The sequence below is a fragment of the Seriola dumerili genome, unplaced genomic scaffold (genome assembly GCF_002260705.1).
Source record: "Seriola dumerili isolate Sdu_G_001 unplaced genomic scaffold, Sdu_1.0 BDQW01000017.1, whole genome shotgun sequence".
NCBI lineage: Eukaryota > Metazoa > Chordata > Actinopteri > Carangiformes > Carangidae > Seriola > Seriola dumerili.
Window position 1 is genome coordinate 9,902,537 of NW_019174272.1, and position 21,553 is coordinate 9,924,089.

The window sequence follows — 21,553 nt, forward strand, 5'->3', positions numbered from 1 at the left end:
AACAGACAAAAATTCTTTCTGTCAAATAACAAGGACAACATAAGAAAATTGGAAGTTAAAAGACTGTGCCAAGTGATGGCGAGTGTGATTATCAACTTGCCTCTAAAGCTTAAACACTTAAAGATCACCTCTGATGGAAATCAGGTTTTTAACCTTGTTAACATTCATATGGTGTTTTTTATATAATAGATGACATATCAGGGGCAAAACAAGCAGTCAACGTCATAACTGAGTGTTTCCACCTTGGAGCTGCAGTGAACCAATGACAGCCTCATAAAAACAGATTCAGACAGACAGGGTTTCATACGTCACAAACCTCAGGAACCAATCCTGTCAACTTGTGGGGACAGGGGGCGGGGCTAAATAAACCTGAAACCTTATCAGTACAGATAGAGAGAGTTTTCATTAGCACAACCACTAACACTGTGTCAGCCACTGCCAGCTACAAGCTAACAAACAACATAAACAAACAGAAGATGCTAAGTACGCTAACTGTTCTGATACGACTATTAGTCTCTGATTCTGGTCTCAACAGACTCCTCATCTGAGTCTGGGTCTGACTGAGGCTCAAACATGTGGCTGAGTCTCTCTGATGTTTCCTGCTCTAACCATCTTGATACTCTCTGCTCTTTCACCTGTCAACCTGGAGCAAGCAGGTGGTGGGCGTGGCACAAGGTTGAGCCAGATTTCTTCCAGAGGAAGTGAGTGTAGATTTTCTACCGTGTCTGGAGAGGAAGTATAATGAAAAGAAGTGAAATTGCAGTCTGTTTATTGGGAGAAAAGAACTGTTTTTCTGAGTATGTACTTGGTCTTTAAGGCAAGTTTATTTGTACAGCACCTTTCAACAACAACTCAATTCCAAGTGCTTTATATAATACACAAAATGCAACCTAAGAACATATAAAAAAAAACATAAACAGGATTTAAAAGGATTAACCTAAAATAGGCAATAAAAATAAACCAGGCCTGCCTCAAGATAAGACACGAATAAAGTGGGAACAGAGGCAGAGTAGCTACAGTACGTTGACAGGTTTAGTTCTAATGTTTTGAACATGACCTGCACAAGTTCCTTTTATCTTTATGCAAAGACCTGGTGAGCTGTGTTCACTACAGGTAACTGTGGCAACACATTTTGTAAAAATGTTGCAAAAAAATCAAAGAAAGTCATGTAAATCAGCTCAGACGAGGAACAACAGTTTCATTTTTTGATAACTAGTTTATGTAACCTAAAGATTAGTCTGTCAGATTTTGCAGATTGTTGTCTGGGTGATATATGAAGATGTAAACTGCATCATCCTGATGATCCTAAAGCTCCCTGTTCTGTTTCACAGCCATGTTAGGACCATTCATCACTGACTACAGAGCCAGTGAACACACTACAGTATGGTGTCAGATCCTATTGAACTGTTATATTTGAGCTGCAATGCTCACCTCCTTTTACTTCTGCTGCAACAGCGGTAGCCCATTAAGTATTTATAACTGCTGGCTTCTGTCAGGCAACAGGACTGACACAAACACGCACGCACGCACGCACGCACACACAGTCATGTCTCCATGACTTCAGTGGACATTCCTGGATACCCACTCTAACCTTACCTAACCTTAATCATAACTACTTCTTGCTTAATCATAACTACATGGGCACACCCATACCCATACCCATACCCACTCACACACCCACCCACCCACACACACACACACACACACACACACACACACCACACACATGCACACACGCACACACACATAATTACAGTGAGCCTTTGCTGCCACTTGGTGTTAAAGGTGCAAATTACAGATAGTTTAAAAGCAGCAGATGACCACGACCATCACATGCCTTGTAGTCTTCATGGAGACTTCACTGACTGACATAGACCTCCACTGAACTGATAATACACTTGTCCAATAAATGTTATTGAGTTTAAAAAAAAAAAGAAAAACAGACCCACAATACCTACTCATGAAGAGCAGGGGGTATTTTTGTTGCTTGGAGATTTTTAAAAGTTTTACTTTTATTTCAGCTGGTCATTATTATTATTAAAATTATTATTATTATAAAGTTATACACTTACTGAATACAGTCTGTCATCATACCAAAAATGTGAGTGAGGTGAGTGTATGACATAATATATGACAATAGTAAAATTAAACATTCAAAAGGCCTCATTTGACTAAGAAGAAGAATTCTGAAGAATTTATAGACATGACATTTAAACATCATCAGTCAGTGTTATATATTGTAATGTTATATATATACTGTAGATATAGTGTATATATATATATATATATATATATATATATATATCCCCAGTTTCCCTCTATTTTGGTCACAGTTGACTTCACATACAGTAATCTTTACATCTGTGAGAGTGTTAGATATGACAGCACTTAGTGGCACATGCTTTTGGAGGAAAAGGTATATGGTAAGTATAAGGTCATGAATCAAAGTTCCTACACACAGGTAACAGGGGGACAGAAACAGATCGCTCTCAGTTTGTTATGGTGACTGGAAACTTCATGTGGCCAGTCTCAAATTAAGATAAATTAAAACATTAACTCTCTGGTCTTTCTGACAATCAGTGGTCACAACCTTCTTGTTTCAGCTGCCCCTTTCTCCATCAACATGTCGATCCAGGGTTGGTCTCTAGGGGGAGATAGTTGCCCTCTGACAGGCAGTGTAGCTGATTGAATGGAGCTGAATAAAAGGTGCTATTTGAGACTGGAACATTTATAGGCTCACATGAGAGTTGATTCCAGCTCCACAATGATGCAACAACGCAAAACACCATGTTACAGTTCTTTTATCTCATTGTAGGAAGAGTATTTGTGGTTCATTATGAAATAGTGGCAGCACAGCTAATTAATTAATGGGAAACAGTTTTTGCATTGCAAAGCCTTTCTGTGGTCATTCTCTTTAACTTGCACTGCATATTTTTAGTTTACCATTTTATAATTCAAGTGCTTCACAAACAGATTATTTTGGATTCTTTCCTTGCTAACTAAAGGGTGGTGTCGTAAAATGTAATGTAAACGCATAATGTAAAGTGTCACAATACTTCTCCACATACTCTCTGTTGTAGCTCCAGAGTGTTTCCTTAAAGTGGCAGCCTGTTATAACTGGACTGGGCACGCTATTCACAACTGTTCCTTATTTCACAATAAGGAGGTGAAGAAGCAAACGTAGTGGAAGAAACCAATTTCTGACCATGAATCTGTAGAAGAGGGCCTCTCTTGTGTAATTCTTAACAAGGAATTCTCCAATTTCAACAAAACGTTTTTTGAGGATTTCTTTGCTCACTAGAGGCTGGTGATCAAATAGTTGCTTTGTTTTATGCTTCTTGTTTTATTGCGCAAACAGTAATCATTGCATTGTTGTTACTGTCAAGACACCTGCCAACCTTGGAAGAGATTCTTATTGTGTGTCTGTTCCCAAGGAATTTTCCACTTTAACTCTTCAGATAAGTTCTTTGAACAGCTACCCTTACAGCAACACATGGTTCAACAGTGTCAAACACAGGTTACCAGCCCGGTTGGGCAAGGTAACGTTAGCAGAGAAAAGTCAATCAGCTAACGCTAGCGCTAACTAGCAAGCTTGGTTAGCAAGGTGAATCTGCAATTCACATTAACTGTGATATCAATATCATATATTGTAATATTGCTAACCCTTTGTGGTGCATTGTACACATTGTATACTTAACTAAAAATGCAAATGAAGTGCATTACATTTGGAAACCATGAAGAAATTTAACATTTACTTACTGAAGAAACTAGACACCAGAATCCTTGGAAGCTCTGTTAGTACAAAAAAAACTTCGGAAAAACTTTATTGATTTATTATTTCATGATAGAAATTGAAGCCTTTTGACAGGGAGTGTTTTTGAGACAGATTCTTTGGATCTATCTATCTATTACATGGACTTTATTTTGAAAACCGGAAGTTTTGTTTTTCGTTTATTCCTGGTTAAGTGATATCGACTGGGTTCTTCGTGTGAACAGTGTTGGTGTGCAAAACCTTACCAGGATCGTAGCAGAAGATCTGTCAGTCACTATAACAAGTTTGTGTGTCGGAGCCACAGGACCTTCGCTGTTGTCGTTAAGCTACGATCTGCTAAGATGACAGAGTTGAGGCACCGTGGAGCCAGAGACACCGACCCAGCGTTACAACAGCAGCCGTCAGAGGACAAGGTAGCCTTAGCCAAGACTCAGTCCTGCCATTTGAAGTGATGCTAATGCTAGCTAGCCAGCCAGCTATCCTAATGCATTAGTGTTAGTGGCTCGTGTAACGTTAGCTAGAGGAAAAGAAATGTCAGAATTCATTAAAACACGGGGTTTTCGCGTGTTTTCTTCGGACTCTCTTTCTTACTTAGCTACAATTTAAGAGCGGATACAGTCCGCTGAAGTGCGCTGTACAAATCATCCGCCAATTTATTGACATTTTAGACTTGATTGGCTGATGCTACTCACCGTCTTCCTGGGTGTGTTTTCGTCGTGAAGACACCAGGCAAGCCACTTGCAGAAGTTAAAATTGGATTGCATTTAGCTCTGCTTTATCTATCAGGTATATGCCGATGTATAGAATCGCTCTCCTTCTATACTATAAAAACTTAAACTGTATTTGAATCGTCTTCTTTACTTGCTGCTGAGCAAAGCAACAGTAAATTCTGAAGTATTTGACTGATGCCTGGTGAGCTATCCACATACACTGTCCCACATCAGGACTACATTAGCACTGAAAAAGCCTGATGGGCAACTCTCCATATCTATTATCTGGTGTCTTTGCTGTGAACTGTTTGTTTTTCCACCAGCTTGTTTACTGTAGGACTGCTAAACGACCAATGTAACAGCATTAGATTGACTAATCTGAATGCTACAATAATAAATCATACTGCCTTAGGTATTAATCTCCTGTTGTGCTGAAACTGAAGGGAAATAAATGCATTATCTGTGTTAATATGGATTTCAAAGTTGTTTCCCAGTGAGTAGTGTGACCCAGGAGAGGTGTGTGGTAATGGTTTGATGGATCTATCTAGGACATGAGGACGAGATTACAGAAAACTGGAGAACAGCTTAAAGCATATAGGAAATTAGTGGATCAGAGCATCAACTACATCCCAACAACAAACCACACAGGGCTTTTTAGGGGAATGGTTGATTTAGTGCTTTCTCTGAATGTGCTGCTTTTTACTCCATTTCTCTTGGTCGCTGTGTGTTTCAGGACAGTGTAGAGAGTACTGACTGAAGTTGCTTTGGTGGTTCTAATGTGGATCAGCAAGTTGTGCAATAAATTCATTATAACAAGTGTCCTATGAGGTGATGTAGAAATTCAGAGAAACAATAAATTATTATGGCTGCTTGAGGTGAGGGAGGCCCACAGACAGATTGATCCACAACATACAGTTTATTAGGTCAGTAGGCTGTTCTGGTGGATCCCCTGTCAGTGACATAATCATCATACCAAGGAAAAGTAAAAAAAAAAAAGAAGAGGTGATTACTAAATCTGTTCTGGCCCTGCCTTGACATTTATATCTGGTTGAGCTTTCCAAGGCGAGCTCTACAGAAAATGACATCAGTTTATAAAAAGTGAGGTACTTTTTATGGTGGTTAGCATAAATAGTAGTACTGTGAAATTCAATTCACATGTTAATGACGGAGTCACACTTTGATTAAATTACAAAACAACATACTGGATACCAGCTTGATGCATCATCTGGCTGTGTACAGTTCTGTTTAAAGATCTGGTTTCAGTCAGTAAGACTCATCTTAAATACGTACATGGTCTTCAGCTATAAATATTTGCATCCGATGAACTTAGCACGACACAGCTGAAAACCTGGATGACAAACCTCATCAAACCTCATCTTTCCCTTTTGTTGCTTTATCAAGGACCCACTCTTCTCTGGGTTTTGATACCCTGGTCTAAAAGCTCTAAAATCCCACTGAAGATGGGACTTAGATCATAATTGTGCCCATTCTCTCACAGCTCGCAGGTCTAGCCTTTCCTAATGAATTGGAGATAAACAAAACAAAGACACTCAGGGTTGCCGCTCATCTTCCAGAAAGCCTGAAAGGGGAGGAGTGTTTATGTGAAACGAGCTCCTATTTTTAACTCAAGCATCCTGAATGACGGATATCGTCTCCATAGAAACCAGCAGAGGGAGATTGAGTCTGTGTGTGTGTGTGTGTGTGTGTGTGTGTGTGTGTGTGTGTGTTCCTGTTTAGGCTTCTGCATTCAGTTGGTGGGTTTTGACAGTTACTGGTAGATTATTTTGTTAATTGTTTCATATAATTTGAAGTGTACATGTACATTTTTTCCCTTTTATCTGAGTTGTTGCAGAGAGTTGTGGTGGCCAGTCAGGGAGTCAGTCTTTTGCTTAGCACTAACAAAGTGATTGCTGCAAATGACAAACTGTGATCCACAACCTCCATATTATATCTTTCTATTGAGCCAACTGAATCCACACAGCAAAACTTTAATCAGTTTATTATAAGAAACGTCCTTTCACATTATAAGAACATTCATTCATTTTATGACTTTTTTATTATTAATACATTGATTTTGCACAATAATACGTTTTATGATATAAAAAGAAAAACCTCCTTGTTAAATCAGATAAATTTATTATCTATTAATAACAGGAGAAATGTGACATAATATATAAAATACCTTGTTCTGAATGTGAAAAAGATATTTTTTATCATAACAAGAAACTGAGCAAATGATTTTTGTGTTGGCAGCAATGTTGTGGACTGTTGTGGATTTTTTTTTTTCATTGTGAATTTGACTGGTTTTCTTGTTAATGTATATTATGCAGGTCTTTTCAAGAATTTGATAACATGACACTGTATCATAACAAATGCCCACTATCCAAAATATAATGGTGTATCATTACATCAGCTGAAGATGCCTGAATGAACCATGACATTGACTATGAATGTGGTGTTGGGGTTCTCATTTATTTATTTGTTATAACATAGATTTACATGCATAAAAAACATAATTTTGAGGTGGTTACATTATCACAGCATTATGTAATGTACCTTTAACCTGGTAAAAGGTCAGTAAAGTTCAAAATACTGTAAGTTGATAATGACAGACATGTCCCCGGCTCAGTCTTTGCAGCATGTTTGCTGTCACCATTGTAAAAGTAAAGGTGTAGAAAAAGGAACAAAAATACAGACGATAGCTCAGCAAAATAAGACAAAATATCTGGCATGTTATTAATGGAAAATATAAAAAGTTTCCAGCTGCAGTAATATAGCAGTGTCTAACAGTAAAGGATGTGTGTGTGAGACTGAGTGGGCGTCACAGCAAGTCAGCCATCTGCTGTGTGAATGTGAAGTGAGAGCTGTGAGCCTAATTTGGTCACCAGCAGCAGAAAGGTCAGTGGGTGGGAAGTGAGAGAAATGAAAGGACAGACTGACCTGTGGAAACCTCTCTGTTCAACTGACATCATCTGATGACCTCCATGCTTTGATTATTGTTACCATGGAGAAGCAGAGAGCGGAGTGTGCTTTAATCAGGTCTCCATCAAGTGAGCAGATGGTTCTGAGAAATCAACAGTATGGATGGAGATGATTTGGCGCAGTGTTTAACCTCCCACACACAACCCTGCACTGGCAGTCCTGCTGCTGTTTGCTTAATACAGTATGTCCATCTCTGATACCGTGAACCTGAGGCAGCGTGTTCAGTGTTGTATCAACATGAGTACAATACAGAAAATGGGCTGGACTGGACTGTTCTGACCCACAGGGCTTGGTCCACCCACACAGACGTTTTTACTTATTTTGGCAGACTGGCCCTTCTGAGCGCGTATCTACAAACTGCACTTAATTGTTCACCTTAAGCCCCTCCCCAGAACAGAAATTGTCCAATCATAGCTTAGCCAACTGAAGCATTGAAGCAGTGTGTCTGTTGCTATAGTACGAGTACTTATAACACACAGGAGCATTAACTAAGTATTGGACAAATCCGTTTGTTTGTCTACTATAACATAAGCTACAAACGTTAGCATGCATTGCTAACTAGCTTACTGCCCACTGTAGTGACCTAGCATTTTCTCCAAAGCTGAGGAGCCCTTTCATTAGCTAACTACATTACTAAATTGTATTACAAGCTATCCAATCACACATCCAATGTTATGGAGCAAAGATAGTACAGTGTAGGCCAGCATTAACAGTTTTGTCCTGCTCTTTTTATTTTTAATTACAACCGGACATGTTACCTGATGTTTCGCTAACTCAGTCCTCAACTTCAAAGTGATGTGAAACACAGTCTAAAAATAGGAAAAATAAGGTATAAGTCTAATCTCTGTTTTCTCCTAGTAAACATTCAAGCATGGTGCTGTGAGACTGTAATCACATTTTGATTACATTTTTAATAACAATACTGTATTATAAAAAACAGGGTTATGTAATGCTGCTCCTCATTGACTTGACAAGCACATTGGATCAGCAGGTGAGGATGGGTAACTTGATGCCTGTAACATGTATCTTTAGCCTCAGTCTTTCAGCATTATATCAGCATTATAATTATGCACATCTAAGAGTCTTTGACGGGGTTCTCACGGAAAGCTTGACACCTGTAGGAGCAGTAGCAAATGGAGGCTGATTTGTTGTTCCTGTTAGAGAACCTGCACCTCTATCGCTCTTTGGAGTTAACATAGTTTGGTAACCTAAAAAAACCCAGTGTCACTTCAGCCACTGTCAACCTGAGCAGAGATTTAATCAGGCAGAACTGAAAACACCTGTGTGAGCCTTTAGATTCTGACCAGTCTGGTTGGATATAAAACCATTTTGTGAAGAAATGCAGGTCAATTTACTATGATTTTCTGCTTTAGCTGTATTGGCAGGGTTATTGAATGTAAATAGCAACGGTTGTCATTTTAGGTATATTTGGTTACAATTTATTTTATTTAATAACTTTAATAACGTTAATTTTGTTGTTTTACAATTGTTATATTTGGTCATATCAGTGGGAATGTGTTATAAGTCAAATAATAATCTGTTTGTTTATGTTTTCTTTTTTCATTTTCTTTTTTAACATGCAACTTAGATATATGCAAAGATGGTGATTACAGTCTGATCAAGGAGATATTAACAAAAGTACTTTGAGAAAAGGCCCAGAGCATAAGATTGTAGTGGTAAGGTGAAGTAAGACCACTGCTCACATAGTATCTAATGTATCTCATAATGATAACCTGATAGCCTCTAACATTTAAATGTTTATAGAAATAATTTAGGTTGCGTCTTTCTGCATTAATTCTTATTTCTACCTCTAAAGTGAAGCTGATTTTACGATCTCTGTGTGCAGCTCGGAAAGTCAGATGACAGTTTGTTCTGAATGAAGTTATGTTAAAAAGTGAAACATTTAGATTGATGACATTTCTCAGTCAAAGCAGCAGCTTATTCTTTCAGTGGGGAACAAAGTGCAAAATATGTTGTGTCTTTTACTGTAACGGGCAAAAACACCAAGAGCCATGTCACCTAGATACAGTGTTGTGATTTAGTTTGAGGCAGTCGTCATGTTAATAGCATTCACTTCTAGTTTGACTGTTTACATAGTGAAATGAAGAGCTTCACTTAGATTCCTTTAGCTCTATAAGTCCTGTGCTGCTGGAACAACACAAATACACTCACATGTCATCTCCTTATGTGGTAGTAAAGAGAAAAAGTAAAAATGTTGGAGTAAAATTAATTGAATGTCATATTGATATACAAGTAAAAGCAATTCTTGAAATATTTCATGGCTTCTCAATCTGAATTCAGGACGGAATAAAGTCAAATATAAATGTATATGAATGAAAAGTGTTCCTGGTGGTTCTGTGGTTGCACCTGTGGTTGTTTTGCTGCAACATTTTACCTTTACTAAATGTCTTCTGTCTGTCTTTCTGTCTCTCTGTCAGGGTTCAGACAGTGAGCTGAAGGTGGAAAAAGATGGGGTTTCAGACACTGAGGCCAAGGTGGACTCAGGGGTCCCAGAGGTGCCGGTCCCTCCTGATGACACCCCTGAGGTTCTAAACAAGGCCCTGTCCGGACTCTCCTCAAGGTACCATTACTGTAAAAGAGAAAACCAATAACCAGAGCTGTCTATTGAGAATGTGTTTAACAACATGTCTATAAAGCAGAGTGCTGAGCATGTAAAGTAAACTTGTCCTGCATAGATGACAACCAGCAAAAATAAAATAAATACAGTACATGTTTGACACTTGTTATCTGTGTAGAGCTACTAACCTAAACAAAAGGCCCATGTTTGTCCTGGACTTCATCTCAGCACTGCTGCATATGTGGAGGAGTTATGATTCACACAGAGGAATCCCTCCTCACACAGTTTTCTTTGAGCAGCAGATATGAGTCACTCAACTGTATGATCTGTGTTCCTGGCAGAACCAGTGATATTATCAAACTTGGGTTCTGTGTGTGTGAGTGCAGTCACACTGTAGAGATGTTAAAGCTGTAAGTTATGGAAAACATATTCACAATGACACAAACAAGGCACTCTGCACAATACACACAATGAATCAGCACAACACATGGAGGGGATAATGCACATTGAGGTGTCTTGGCGTAAAGAGACATTTATTTTTTATTTTTTTACCTACTCCAAGGAGGTTTTGTTTTCACTTGTGTCTGTTTGTTGGTTTGTTTGTTTGTTTGTTTATTTGTCAGCAGGATTATGCAAAAAGTAGTGCACCGATTTGCACCAAACTTGATGCAGGGATGGGGCACAGGCCAGGAAAGAACCTTTAAATTTCAGAGTGGATCCAGTTAAAGGGGCGAGTGGGTCAAAGAAAAAACATTTTTTTTTATCACTTTTCTTACTATATTGTGAGATAAAGCATTTTTCAGTCCATCAAGAAATAACATTTGGATCTTGATGTTTAATATCAAACTTATTTATGGTGTAAAGATATGAGTTTGGTGCAAATTCAGATATCTGGAACAGGTTGAAAGAACCAGCAGCATGTAGGATAATGCTTACATCAGTATTTCATTCAAAATGCAACGAATAAATTTACACACTAACAACAGCGGTTGCGACACAGCAGTGAGACGAGTCATGCAGCTGTATAAAGTGCATAACACTGACATTTTCTGTTATAAGAGCTACACAGACATGTGTAGGTGTGTTTGGGCTTGGCGGAGGTATGCGCTCCACTCAGTGCCATTCTAGTTCACCTTTTTTAATGAGTTGACATTGAACAAGTGTTTGTTTGTGCTTCCTCCAGATGGAAGAACTGGTGGGTACGAGGCATCCTCACACTAGCCATGATCTCCTTCTTCTTCTTCATCATCTACCTGGGCCCCATGGTGCTTATGATGATTGTGAGTACAAACACTGATGGTGCTCAAACAGCTCTTGAACTTTTTTTTTTTTTTTTAAATTTTTTTTTTTTTTTTTTTTTTTTGTAGCTTTTGTGGAATGAAACACGGTCATTAAAATTCATGGTTCAAAAATAACGTTTAAGCCAAGTTCTCATATATTTATATATTTATATTTAAGATACAGACACAGCTCATTTTCTCACTGAGTTGTACATTTTTTCTTGAGGTTCATAGCTCAACCTCTCTGCAGCTCGTTCTGTGCATCTGAACTTGAAAAATGTAATCTGATGGATTAATGAGATCCTGGCTCTCTAATAACACGCAGGACCGCTGCTCCTGTCATCTGGGAATTCCCCTTGAAATGGGCCTGCCAGCCATTTTGTGTCACTAGGACAGCAGGCCATACACACACACACACACACACACACACACACACACACACACACACACACACACACACACACACACACACACATGCACACACATATGCACACACACACACACAGAGCTCTGATGCTTCATTAGCTTTGCATGTGGTGACACAGTTTCTCTGTGCAGGTCCTCTGTGTTCAGATCAAGTGCTTCCAAGAAATCATCACCATCGGCTACAGCGTCTACCACTCCTACCACCTGCCCTGGTTCAGGACGTTGAGCTGGTGAGGACACCCACACACACACACACACACACACACACCACCCACACACACCCACACACACACACACACACACACACACACACACACACACACACACACACACACACACACACACACACAGTACACAAGTGCACACACAAACAATCGCGCGTTTTTTACGAAGGTGTCATGAACGCAGCAAAAGGTTTGCTTCTTTCTTATTGTTTCATGTTTGTCTCATGTCTTATTTTGTTGCAGATTTCCTGAGGTTTGTTTCCTGACCTGTTTTAATCTTGAGTAGATTGAAGATGATTAAGCCAATCGGCAGAAATACAGTGAATCATCAGCGCTGTTTGATTTTAGCAATAGTGATGTACAGTATAGAGCAGGGGTTTTCATAGTGTGACACGGTGCCCCCCCATCAAATATAATGCTCCTCAGAAAATGTGAATAGTGAATCTAAAAATGTATGTATCATGTTTGTTTGTGCAGATTTGACTGAGTTATGACTCAGTACAAATGTGGGTGCAAATTGTCACTTCTCCGGCTGCGGCCTGTGTTAGTGAGCTGGATGAATCAAAAAGTCAAATGCAGTAACTTCCTGTTGAACACCAGCATGTTCCTGTCCCTGTCACCGCACAAACTATCTTTACCTCACGTCTCTCTCAACGCCACCTAGGGGAGGCCCGCCTCACAGTTTGAAAAGCTCTGGTGTAGACAGGTAGAAGAGTCCTGACATTCACTATGCCTGAAAAACCTGGTGAAGATTCAAAGCATCATGTGCAGTTAGTGCTTTGGAACGGTGGAATATCTTCTTCCTTCATGAAGTTTACTCACATGTTAGATTCATGTCAAGATTATTTCAAATCAATCCCTGCAAAAAATGTGACGTGTCTTTGCAGCATATTACTGTTTTTTTCATATTACTGGTGTTTTTCTGCAGGCATAGTGAATTCAGAGTCTGATTAGCTGCTGTCATAAAGCCGTCACATATGTACATTTGCTCCAACCTTTTTGCCCCACAGGTACTTCCTGTTGTGTGTGAACTACTTTTTCTATGGCGAGACCGTGACAGATTACTTCTTCACACTGGTGCAGAGGGAGGAGCCGCTTCGTATCCTCAGCAAATACCACCGCTTCATCTCCTTCGCTCTCTACCTCACAGGTACAAACACTAGAGGAGACTCGAGCTGAAAGTAAAGGTCTATTCTCGTCGAAGTGAGGAAAGGACAGACATTACTTGAATAACTTCCTGCAGTGTACAGTGTATGATGTATGAGTTCTCACAGTTGTCTTCTGGTGCTGTAAATGTATCATATCATGCCAGTGGACCACAAAGAGATGCATGTATTCATTCAATAGTGACTCATGTCATGTTCCACAATTTGTTTTGGTAAAGTATATTTTACTACATAGGCAGGGGTGTACATGAGGTATGGGCCAAGTGGAGAAGTCACATGATGCAACAAAATACCAGGACACCAGGGTTTCTAATCAGTAATGTCTACGTGTCCTATTGGAACCAGAGGTGTCACAAGGTGATGCAGTACTGAGTGACTGTCCTCAGGGATAAAGAAATAAATACATTTACATTTTATCAAATGATTAGATTAAACTGGTGTTCCCTACAGCAGAGGTCATATATTCAGTTGACTGTTTAGAGTTTGAGTTGATCACACTGCATCAGGAGCTTTCAGGCTCGTCTCAGCTGATCTCAGTGTTTGATTAATTAGATCTTTCCAGAGGGGAAATATAAATAAATGTCCAATTACAAATTGTTCTGTTCAGGAAAAGAGTCATCGGAAATTGGAAAAAGAAAATTCAGAGGTGGACAAAGTGCATAGCTCCATTACTTGAGTCACAGTACACAAACTCCTGTTCAAATAGCACTCCACTACAAGTGAAAGTTGTTCACTCTAATTTTTACTGGAGTTAAATTACTGGAGTACTTGTTTACAGATCCTAAAGACTGAAGCAACCTACTGACTGAACTGACTGTAGAATCTGTGGAGTAAAAGCTTGTAGGATGTGATACAAAGCTGATAGAAATGGTCATAAAAACACAATTGAATCAAAAAAAGGAGCCATTGTCGTTTATGTATTTTTTCTGAATACAGCATATGGCCTATTGCATTTTTCAAAATGACTAAAAGCTCTGCTTCAAAGTAACGAATACGGGATTTCAAAGGAAATGAAACTCAAGGAAAGTACTTAAATACAGTGCTGAAGTACATGTACTTTGTTACTGTCCACCCCTGTCAAAATGTAGAACATCAGACTTTACAACTCTGTGGTCTTCAGTGTTACCATATTAGATTAGATACTTAAGAGTTGGTTATTTCAGAGACACTATGGTAACTGGAGAGGTCCCACTTCCTGTGCAGCAGGTTTTCTGACAGTTATTCAGAACCACTATAGCTGCTAACTGATGGCAAACAGGATGTGGTGAGGAAGGAAGCACCGTGACTCTCTCTGCCTACTAGATTCATGATGAAACTGAATGGCCTGACTTTCTCACTGTCTTCAGTGTAAGATAATGGTGTCATTCCCTCAAGTGCCAGAAAATGCTCAAATCTACAGGACATATTTTTAACATGTTGGAAAAGACTCCTCAGAACGTCTGGTTTGATTTCTTTTCTCCCAGTAAAAGAACTTAGATACTCAGATACTCTGCTCTGCTACATCCTGTCATGTATACAGCATGAAACAAATGGCTGCAGTAACCCTGAGCGTCTCTCTGCACATTAACACTGGGCTCTGTCTGAAATAGGTCGAGCTACATTTAGCCAGAATTTGACCAAAGATGACCTGGATTCTGAATGAATGAGTTCTGACCACGGCCCTTTCATTCGGGTTTTCATACATTATTTGTCCTGCTGTTGCAGGTTTCTGCATGTTTGTGCTGAGTTTGGTGAAGAAACACTACCGCCTTCAGTTCTACATGGTAAGCACCCTGCACCCTGCCTCCTCCTGGCCACCAGCCTCGAGGCCACTGGGTTATTGATGAGGCCGGCCAAAACACAGGCACCCTAGTGAGGGGAGAAGTGGGCCAGAGATTGCTCTAATGGAAATCTCTGGCACATAGTTAATTCCAACTGTGTTCATATAGTGGTGGTGGCCAGAAACACAGAAATCTGCCTCTGCTCTTGTCAGTGGTTTCTTTAGTTTTTATCCTGAGCAGGTTTTACACAAACACAATCATTCCCACCTGACAGTGTGTTTGTCCACAGTCCTCTGCTGTCTGTAAGTGAACACATGAGGAATACAGCTAGTTCTTACTGTCGAGCAGGAACACATTTTCCACTCACATTGAGGGTGTAATAAAAACTATTATCCTGAAACATTTTGTCTGTTGCTGGCACAACCCTTCACTGTGCAGCCACTGTTCATTGTTAACTTTGTGTGGAGGCAGTTCACAGCAACTTAAAGTCATTTTCCTACAGAAATGTCTTACCAGGAAATCATCTGTCTCAGAAAATGTTGTCGCTCTGTGTCCAGTCTTTGAAGAAATATTCAGAATTAAAGCTCAGACATAATAAAGATCAATAAAGATGAATGTGTTTTGAACTGAAATCAAATGTAAACGTGTCCTCGTGTACACATACCTTGTTAATCTTGTGTCTGCAGTTTGGTTGGACCCATGTGACTCTGCTGATTGTGGTGACTCAGTCTCACCTTATCATTCACAACCTGTTTGAGGGGATGATCTGGTGAGTAAACAGTCCTTTATCACCTTTTATACCGTACGGCCTAACCACTTCAGTGTGAATATCATGGCCCCTTCTCTCTGATCATATCTGCCCAGGAAGTAAAATCTAATTATGCTGAAATCAAATTATGTTACATTTTTATGTTAATTTGAACATGTATCGACCATTACATATTGAATGAGTACTTTTTCAGATTGCCTCATCACGGATCTCTTGTTTCATAAAACGTATTTTCATCTAGTCGTAACAATGACTGATGCGAACTCTTCTTTGTGTAAATAGGTTCATTGTGCCAATTTCCTGTGTGATCTGTAACGACATTATGGCCTACATGTTTGGATTCTTCTTCGGCCGCACCCCTCTCATCAAGGTCGGTTTGTAGCGTCAGTCTTTTTAGCTCTGTAATATTTAAAGAGTCCTCTCCTCTCTCCAGTTTCACTTGTAATACCAGGTCAAGTGTGTGCTGTGTGGCAAACATAATCAGTGTCTAGAGATCTGGGTGTTGACTTATGTGATTGGACATATTAAAAGTGTTGCTTTGTACATGGTAATATTTTAACCTGCTATCCACATCTGGACTGTGTCCTCTGCAGCTGTCACCCAAGAAGACATGGGAGGGATTCATTGGTGGGCTCTTCGCCACCATTGTGTTTGGCATCATGGTGAGATATGATTTCCGTTATAGAGAATTTGACCCTTTGTGTTCTCTGCTCCTCACACCACAGTGTCCACATTCCTCCACAAGTTTCTAAGATAATTAAAAGTCCTTCAGTATTCACTCATTCATGAAACATGACATCTGATTGTGTGTTTATATAGATTAATGTAATGTTGTCATATTGAGAGGCGGCTGTGGCTCAGGAGGTGGAGCGGGTCCTCCACTAGTTAGAAGGTCGCTGGTTCGGTCCCCGGCTCTTCCAGGCCGCATGTCAAAGTGTCCTTGGGCAAGATGCTGATACTGATACTAGATCAGCGTAAATGCTTCTAGTGACCGATCACCTTGAAACCGATCACCTGTGGTTAATACTAAGGTGTCTGCGGCTGAGAGAAGTGCTGTGTAGTGTAGTGTAGTCCCTCCTCCCACCTTGTTCACTGCGCCAGTGCGTGACAGGAACTTTTACAAAGTGTGTGAGACATATAACGTATGCCATCTGCAATGCAAGCCAATAATGATCGGTATCGGCCGTGGATCGGTCGATCTCGCGCATAGATGATCGGTTGAGATATATGTTAGCATGGCTGGGGGATTCAGTATCTAACTATCTTTACATAGTATATTTTTAGACAGTAAAAATGCGACGAAGGTTCATCTACATTATAATGTTCAGACCAAAAAGCACACACAAATAAAAAACTATTCAGTGTACGAAGTCATGTATGAAAAGAAACATGAATGCACATTTAGTATATTTTATTGTATATGCTGAGTCCTCTAGAGTCATCAGTGTTACCTTAAATAAATCCACTTCCATCCTGTTTTCACTGGCTGATTACTTCTGCTCATGACTAGTGAATTGACTTTGACATGTACAGTCTGAAGTGGCGTCCAGCAGCTTGGTGCTGTAGCTGTAAGTGATGTAAAAGAGTGATCCTCAAACTTTTTCACATCAAAGACTCCTAAACTGACACAAACCACGAAGATGTTTTATTATAGAAAGTATTCATACATTCTGTCATTGTGTTACTTATGAACGGTATTATAGTGAAAATAAATGATTTCTCTTTTTGCTGGGGACCCCCAGAAACCCCCTCAAGGACCCCTAGGGGGTCCCCAGACCCCACTTTGAGACCCTCTAATGTAGAGTAACTGAGCCATGCTCTCCCTACAGCTCTCCTATGTGATGGCCGGCTACCGCTATTTTGTGTGTCCAGTGGAGTTCAACAACGACTCCAACAGTTTCCAGGTGGATTGTGAGCCGTCTGACCTTTTCCAGCTGCAGGAATACGCCCTGCCCAGCGTCCTGGAGTCTGTCACCGGATGGGTAAGACTCACCTGCAAGTCTCCCTCATCTCCCTGGCTTTATCTCTTAAGATCAGTGTTCTAGTCAAACGGATTACCAAGATATTCATAGTTCATAGTTTTATGGCCAGTAAGAGTCGTGTTGTAAAGAATGTATGTATGTATGTTATTTATATCAGGGCCTTACTGGTAGTTTCAGCTCACAGAGATGATAAAAAGAACAAATCCAGTTAAGAAATGCAGAACTGAAAAAAGAGAAGAAAGAAAATAGGAGAACCCTTTATTAGACTGTCCCACTTTAAAACACTGGCTGTGACATGCTGGTAGCTGCCGGTCTGTTTTATTCTAACCCCTCCCTGTCGTCTCCACAGACCACAGTGCGCCTCTATCCGTTCCAGATCCACAGCATCGCTCTCTCCAGCTTCGCCTCCATCGTGGGACCCTTCGGTGGCTTCTTCGCCAGCGGCTTCAAGAGAGCCTTCAAGATCAAGGTAGAGATGAAGGACGTCATCCTGTCATGACTTTAGAGCCTCAGTCACCAAGCATCAAACATCCAGAGCCGTTCCACTCTCAGTCTGCTGCTGCTGTCTGAGGCTTTTCCTGTTCAGATTTGAGATAGCCTCCTCACCTGTGTTGTCCTGCTTGAACCTTTATATAGTCTTACATAGTCATAGAATATAGTGTGTATTGTGTTTGATCACATACAAATTATTCAATATATGTGTTCCCGATGTACTGTATATATTAACTTATTTTGTTACTGTTAATGACTTTTTGCATGTGTCCTGTCCTTTGTCCTTCCAGGATTTTGCCAACACTATCCCCGGTCATGGTGGCATTATGGACAGGTTCGACTGCCAGTACCTCATGGCCACATTTGTTAACGTCTACATTGCTAGCTTTATCAGGTAAATACAACATCTGTATGAAATGATGACACTTAAACTTGTTGTATTTGATCTTTGCTTTTTGTCAGATTTTGTCCTTGACATCAACAGTTAATCATTTCAACTCTCACTCCTCCTCACTCTCGCCTCCAAAGTTTTTACTACTGTAGCCAAGCTAGTTAGCCGCAGATGCTACAACTGCAGCTTAAGTTAAAGCAGATTAGCACCATTAAATCCATCTGTTACACTAGACTAAACAAGACTACCCTTATAAAGGATTTATAAATGGTTTATAAATATATTATAATATATATTAGGTTATTAATTCTGCTGTTAACACTTTATAAATCATAAATAAACAATCATAAACAAGTTATAACAAAATTCATACATTGATGCAGGCAAGATGAAGTTAATGCTTACTAATTAATCTGATTCATGAGTTACTACCATTCATAACTGGTAAAAGGAGCCTTACTGTAAAGTGTAAAACACATCATTTATTAATGAGTTACTATTATTTGTAAACGGTAAGAGGGAGACTTGGTGGTGATGTGTTTTACACAATAAGTTTAACAATAATTTCATATGATCATTTGATCTGCTATAATTTGATCTGCCAAATGAAACTTTTTGACCATTAATATGGTGATGGTGGTTAATTGTTAGTAACTTAACAAACGTGATGAAGCAGCAGATACAAATGCTGATGATGGAGAAAACAAAGAAAGCTCAGTAACTAATGAGATATGTGGGCTCACTATTTGGCAAGCAACAGGTCACTGTAGACCTTTTTATTCTAATGTGTTATAACAGCTTATGAATGATTTATAACAAGCTAATTAATAAACTAGTTATAAACCATTATAAATCCTTTATAAGTTTGGTCTTATTGTAAAGTCGCACCTCTTTGAGTATACTGCATAACATGTTGAGAAATCCAAGCTTAATGCTCCTACCATGCCTAGCTACGGTTGCTAAGCTATCGCTGACACAGCACACAATCACTGTCTAGAAGAGGGATTTAGTAATACAACGATGTGTGTTTGATTATCTGTCCGCCTTCCCTCAGGGGCCCCAATCCCAGCAAGGTGATCCAGCAGCTCCTGGCCCTCCGTGCCGACCAGCAGCTCCACATCTTCAACTCCCTGAAGGCTCACCTGACGGAGAAGGGCCTGCTGCCAGCGCTGGAGGAGGCCGCCGCCTAGATCCGCCCACACCGGCCTCGCCCTGATAGGGGAGACAGAGAGGAGGGCAGCGCCTGTGGGGTCCGTGCAGCCCTGGAGATCTGGGAGACTCGAAGTGCTTTGAGTGAGCGAGAACACATCTGAGAAAAAACAAAACAAATCAACAACGACAAAGAAAACCACAAATAACTACAGCCTTGGGTCATTCCATTTCATCTGGGTATGAGAGTGGTGTGTGTTTGTGTTCACACAGTCTGTGAATCATGTTTCTGACACAAGTGTTTTCAGGTTTAGTTAGTGAATTACTGTTACACATTTCCATTATAGACAAATTGTATCTATTCACACTGTTGAACAAAACGTTGGTCAGCTGTACATTTCTACCTGTAAACAGGACACCTTCTATATACCAATTAATGTGTTAATATTTTACTGTACATTTTTTTTCTTTGTTTAATGCACTGCTCTCAACCCTGTTACTCACTGTAATGTTACTCCAGCTGCCCTCTCCCCTAAAATTTAAGTTTTAATTTTCTTTGTTGTGATTGTTTCTATTTATACATAGATGGTTTTTATATTTGCTATGTTCTATTATATCTTAAAGTCGTGTCTGTTTTATTCAGGCTGAATTCACTTTTACCATCTGCCAAGTGCATTTATGTGTGTGTCGTTTTTTTTTTTTTTTTCCTGTGTTTGTTGCCATTCAACATTTCAAAACCTCTCGTGCTTGGCCAAGTAATTGTCGTCATGTTATCATGTGTTGTCATGCAGAAATATAAGATGAATGAGGAGGTTACACTGACGTATTTGATTGAATCTGACAGACACAGAATCCAGTCTCTGAGGCGGATGAATCCCAGCTGTTGGTGGTTTTGTACAGTAAGGAGCAGTTTAGCAAAATGGTCTTTTAGTATGAGTGAAGGCCAGTGCGATGAACACCAGCACAATATAGACACACACTCCCTTCACCTGGTTGCTATTTCATGGCAAAAGTGGAAGATAGACAGTCATGTTTTATTTTTTGGTTTAATTGACGTGATCTGTGTTCAGACTTTTTTTTTTATCTGTAACAAGGAGCTGTTATAGGTTTTATACATTTTCAGTGAGGTGGTGAGATTGTTCATTACGGCTTATATTTGTGACATGGTTGGGATGGGACTGTTTGTACCAGTGTACATGAGGCATGGTGATGGTTTCTACACTGCCAGTATCTGCTTCTGTTGTAACCTCATCATGTTCACAGCTTCAGAGCAGAACATGTGGCTACCACTGGTCTGCTCGACCGATTTGGGTGAAACCTTTCCTATAAAGCAGATGGTTATCTTTGTAACGCATCTGATGTTTAAGCTTGCCAATACCATCAGCTGCTGTATCCCCACCAATGTTCATCCCCAGGAGGATTCTGGGATGTGTGTGACACTGGCAAATGTCTGTTTGATTTGGTGGTAAAATATAAAAATTGAAGTTCCTTTACTGTTGGTTCATTTCTGTTTTTTAAGTTTTCTAGAAGAGTTTCTTCCACAGTCTGTAGTTATTTTAAAGGAGCACCTCACCGATTCTTACCCCTAAACATCAGTACTACTCAGACTGTCTGGGAAAATAACCCCGATGATGTCATAGTGATGTCATTACGACTGAGCTTGAAATTTTACCTGAAAGACGGCAATACAAACTGGGTTGTGGAATTTCAAATAGGTTGGGCCTTTATGAGGAGGGTCAAATTTAAAAAAAAAAAAAAGAAAAGAAAAAAAAGTTAATTGTTGAGATGCATTATGGGAAATGTAGTATCCACAAAAAATCAGGTTATCTCGACCTCTGCTCCAATTTTGACAATTCTGTCTCTTGCATGTCC

General features: G+C 39.8%; 1 protein-coding gene across 1 annotated transcript; it reads left to right on the plus strand.

Annotated features, from left to right (window-relative positions):
* Positions 1 to 3,980: 3,980 nt before the first annotated feature.
* On the plus strand, positions 3,981 to 21,174 carry LOC111229224 (phosphatidate cytidylyltransferase 2-like). Its single transcript, XM_022755458.1, has 13 exons — positions 3,981 to 4,185; positions 9,903 to 10,045; positions 11,226 to 11,322; positions 11,881 to 11,978; positions 12,983 to 13,122; positions 14,843 to 14,901; positions 15,585 to 15,667; positions 15,950 to 16,037; positions 16,261 to 16,329; positions 17,497 to 17,649; positions 17,999 to 18,118; positions 18,432 to 18,535; positions 19,587 to 21,174. The coding sequence occupies exons 1-13, from the start codon at positions 4,114 to 4,116 to the stop codon at positions 19,720 to 19,722; spliced, it is 1,362 nt and encodes a 453-aa protein (XP_022611179.1). The 5' UTR covers positions 3,981 to 4,113; the 3' UTR covers positions 19,723 to 21,174.
* Positions 21,175 to 21,553: the final 379 nt, after the last annotated feature.

Bases quoted from the DNA above. Each gene is read 5' to 3' on its own strand.
- LOC111229224 (XM_022755458.1), top strand. From the start codon at position 4,114: ATGACAGAGTTGAGGCACCGTGGAGCCAGAGACACCGACCCAGCGTTA. The intron at 11,323-11,880 runs GTGAGTACAAAC...TTCTCTGTGCAG, and splicing joins CCATGGTGCTTATGATGATT to GTCCTCTGTGTTCAGATCAA. The intron at 11,979-12,982 runs GTGAGGACACCC...TTTGCCCCACAG, and splicing joins TGGTTCAGGACGTTGAGCTG to GTACTTCCTGTTGTGTGTGA.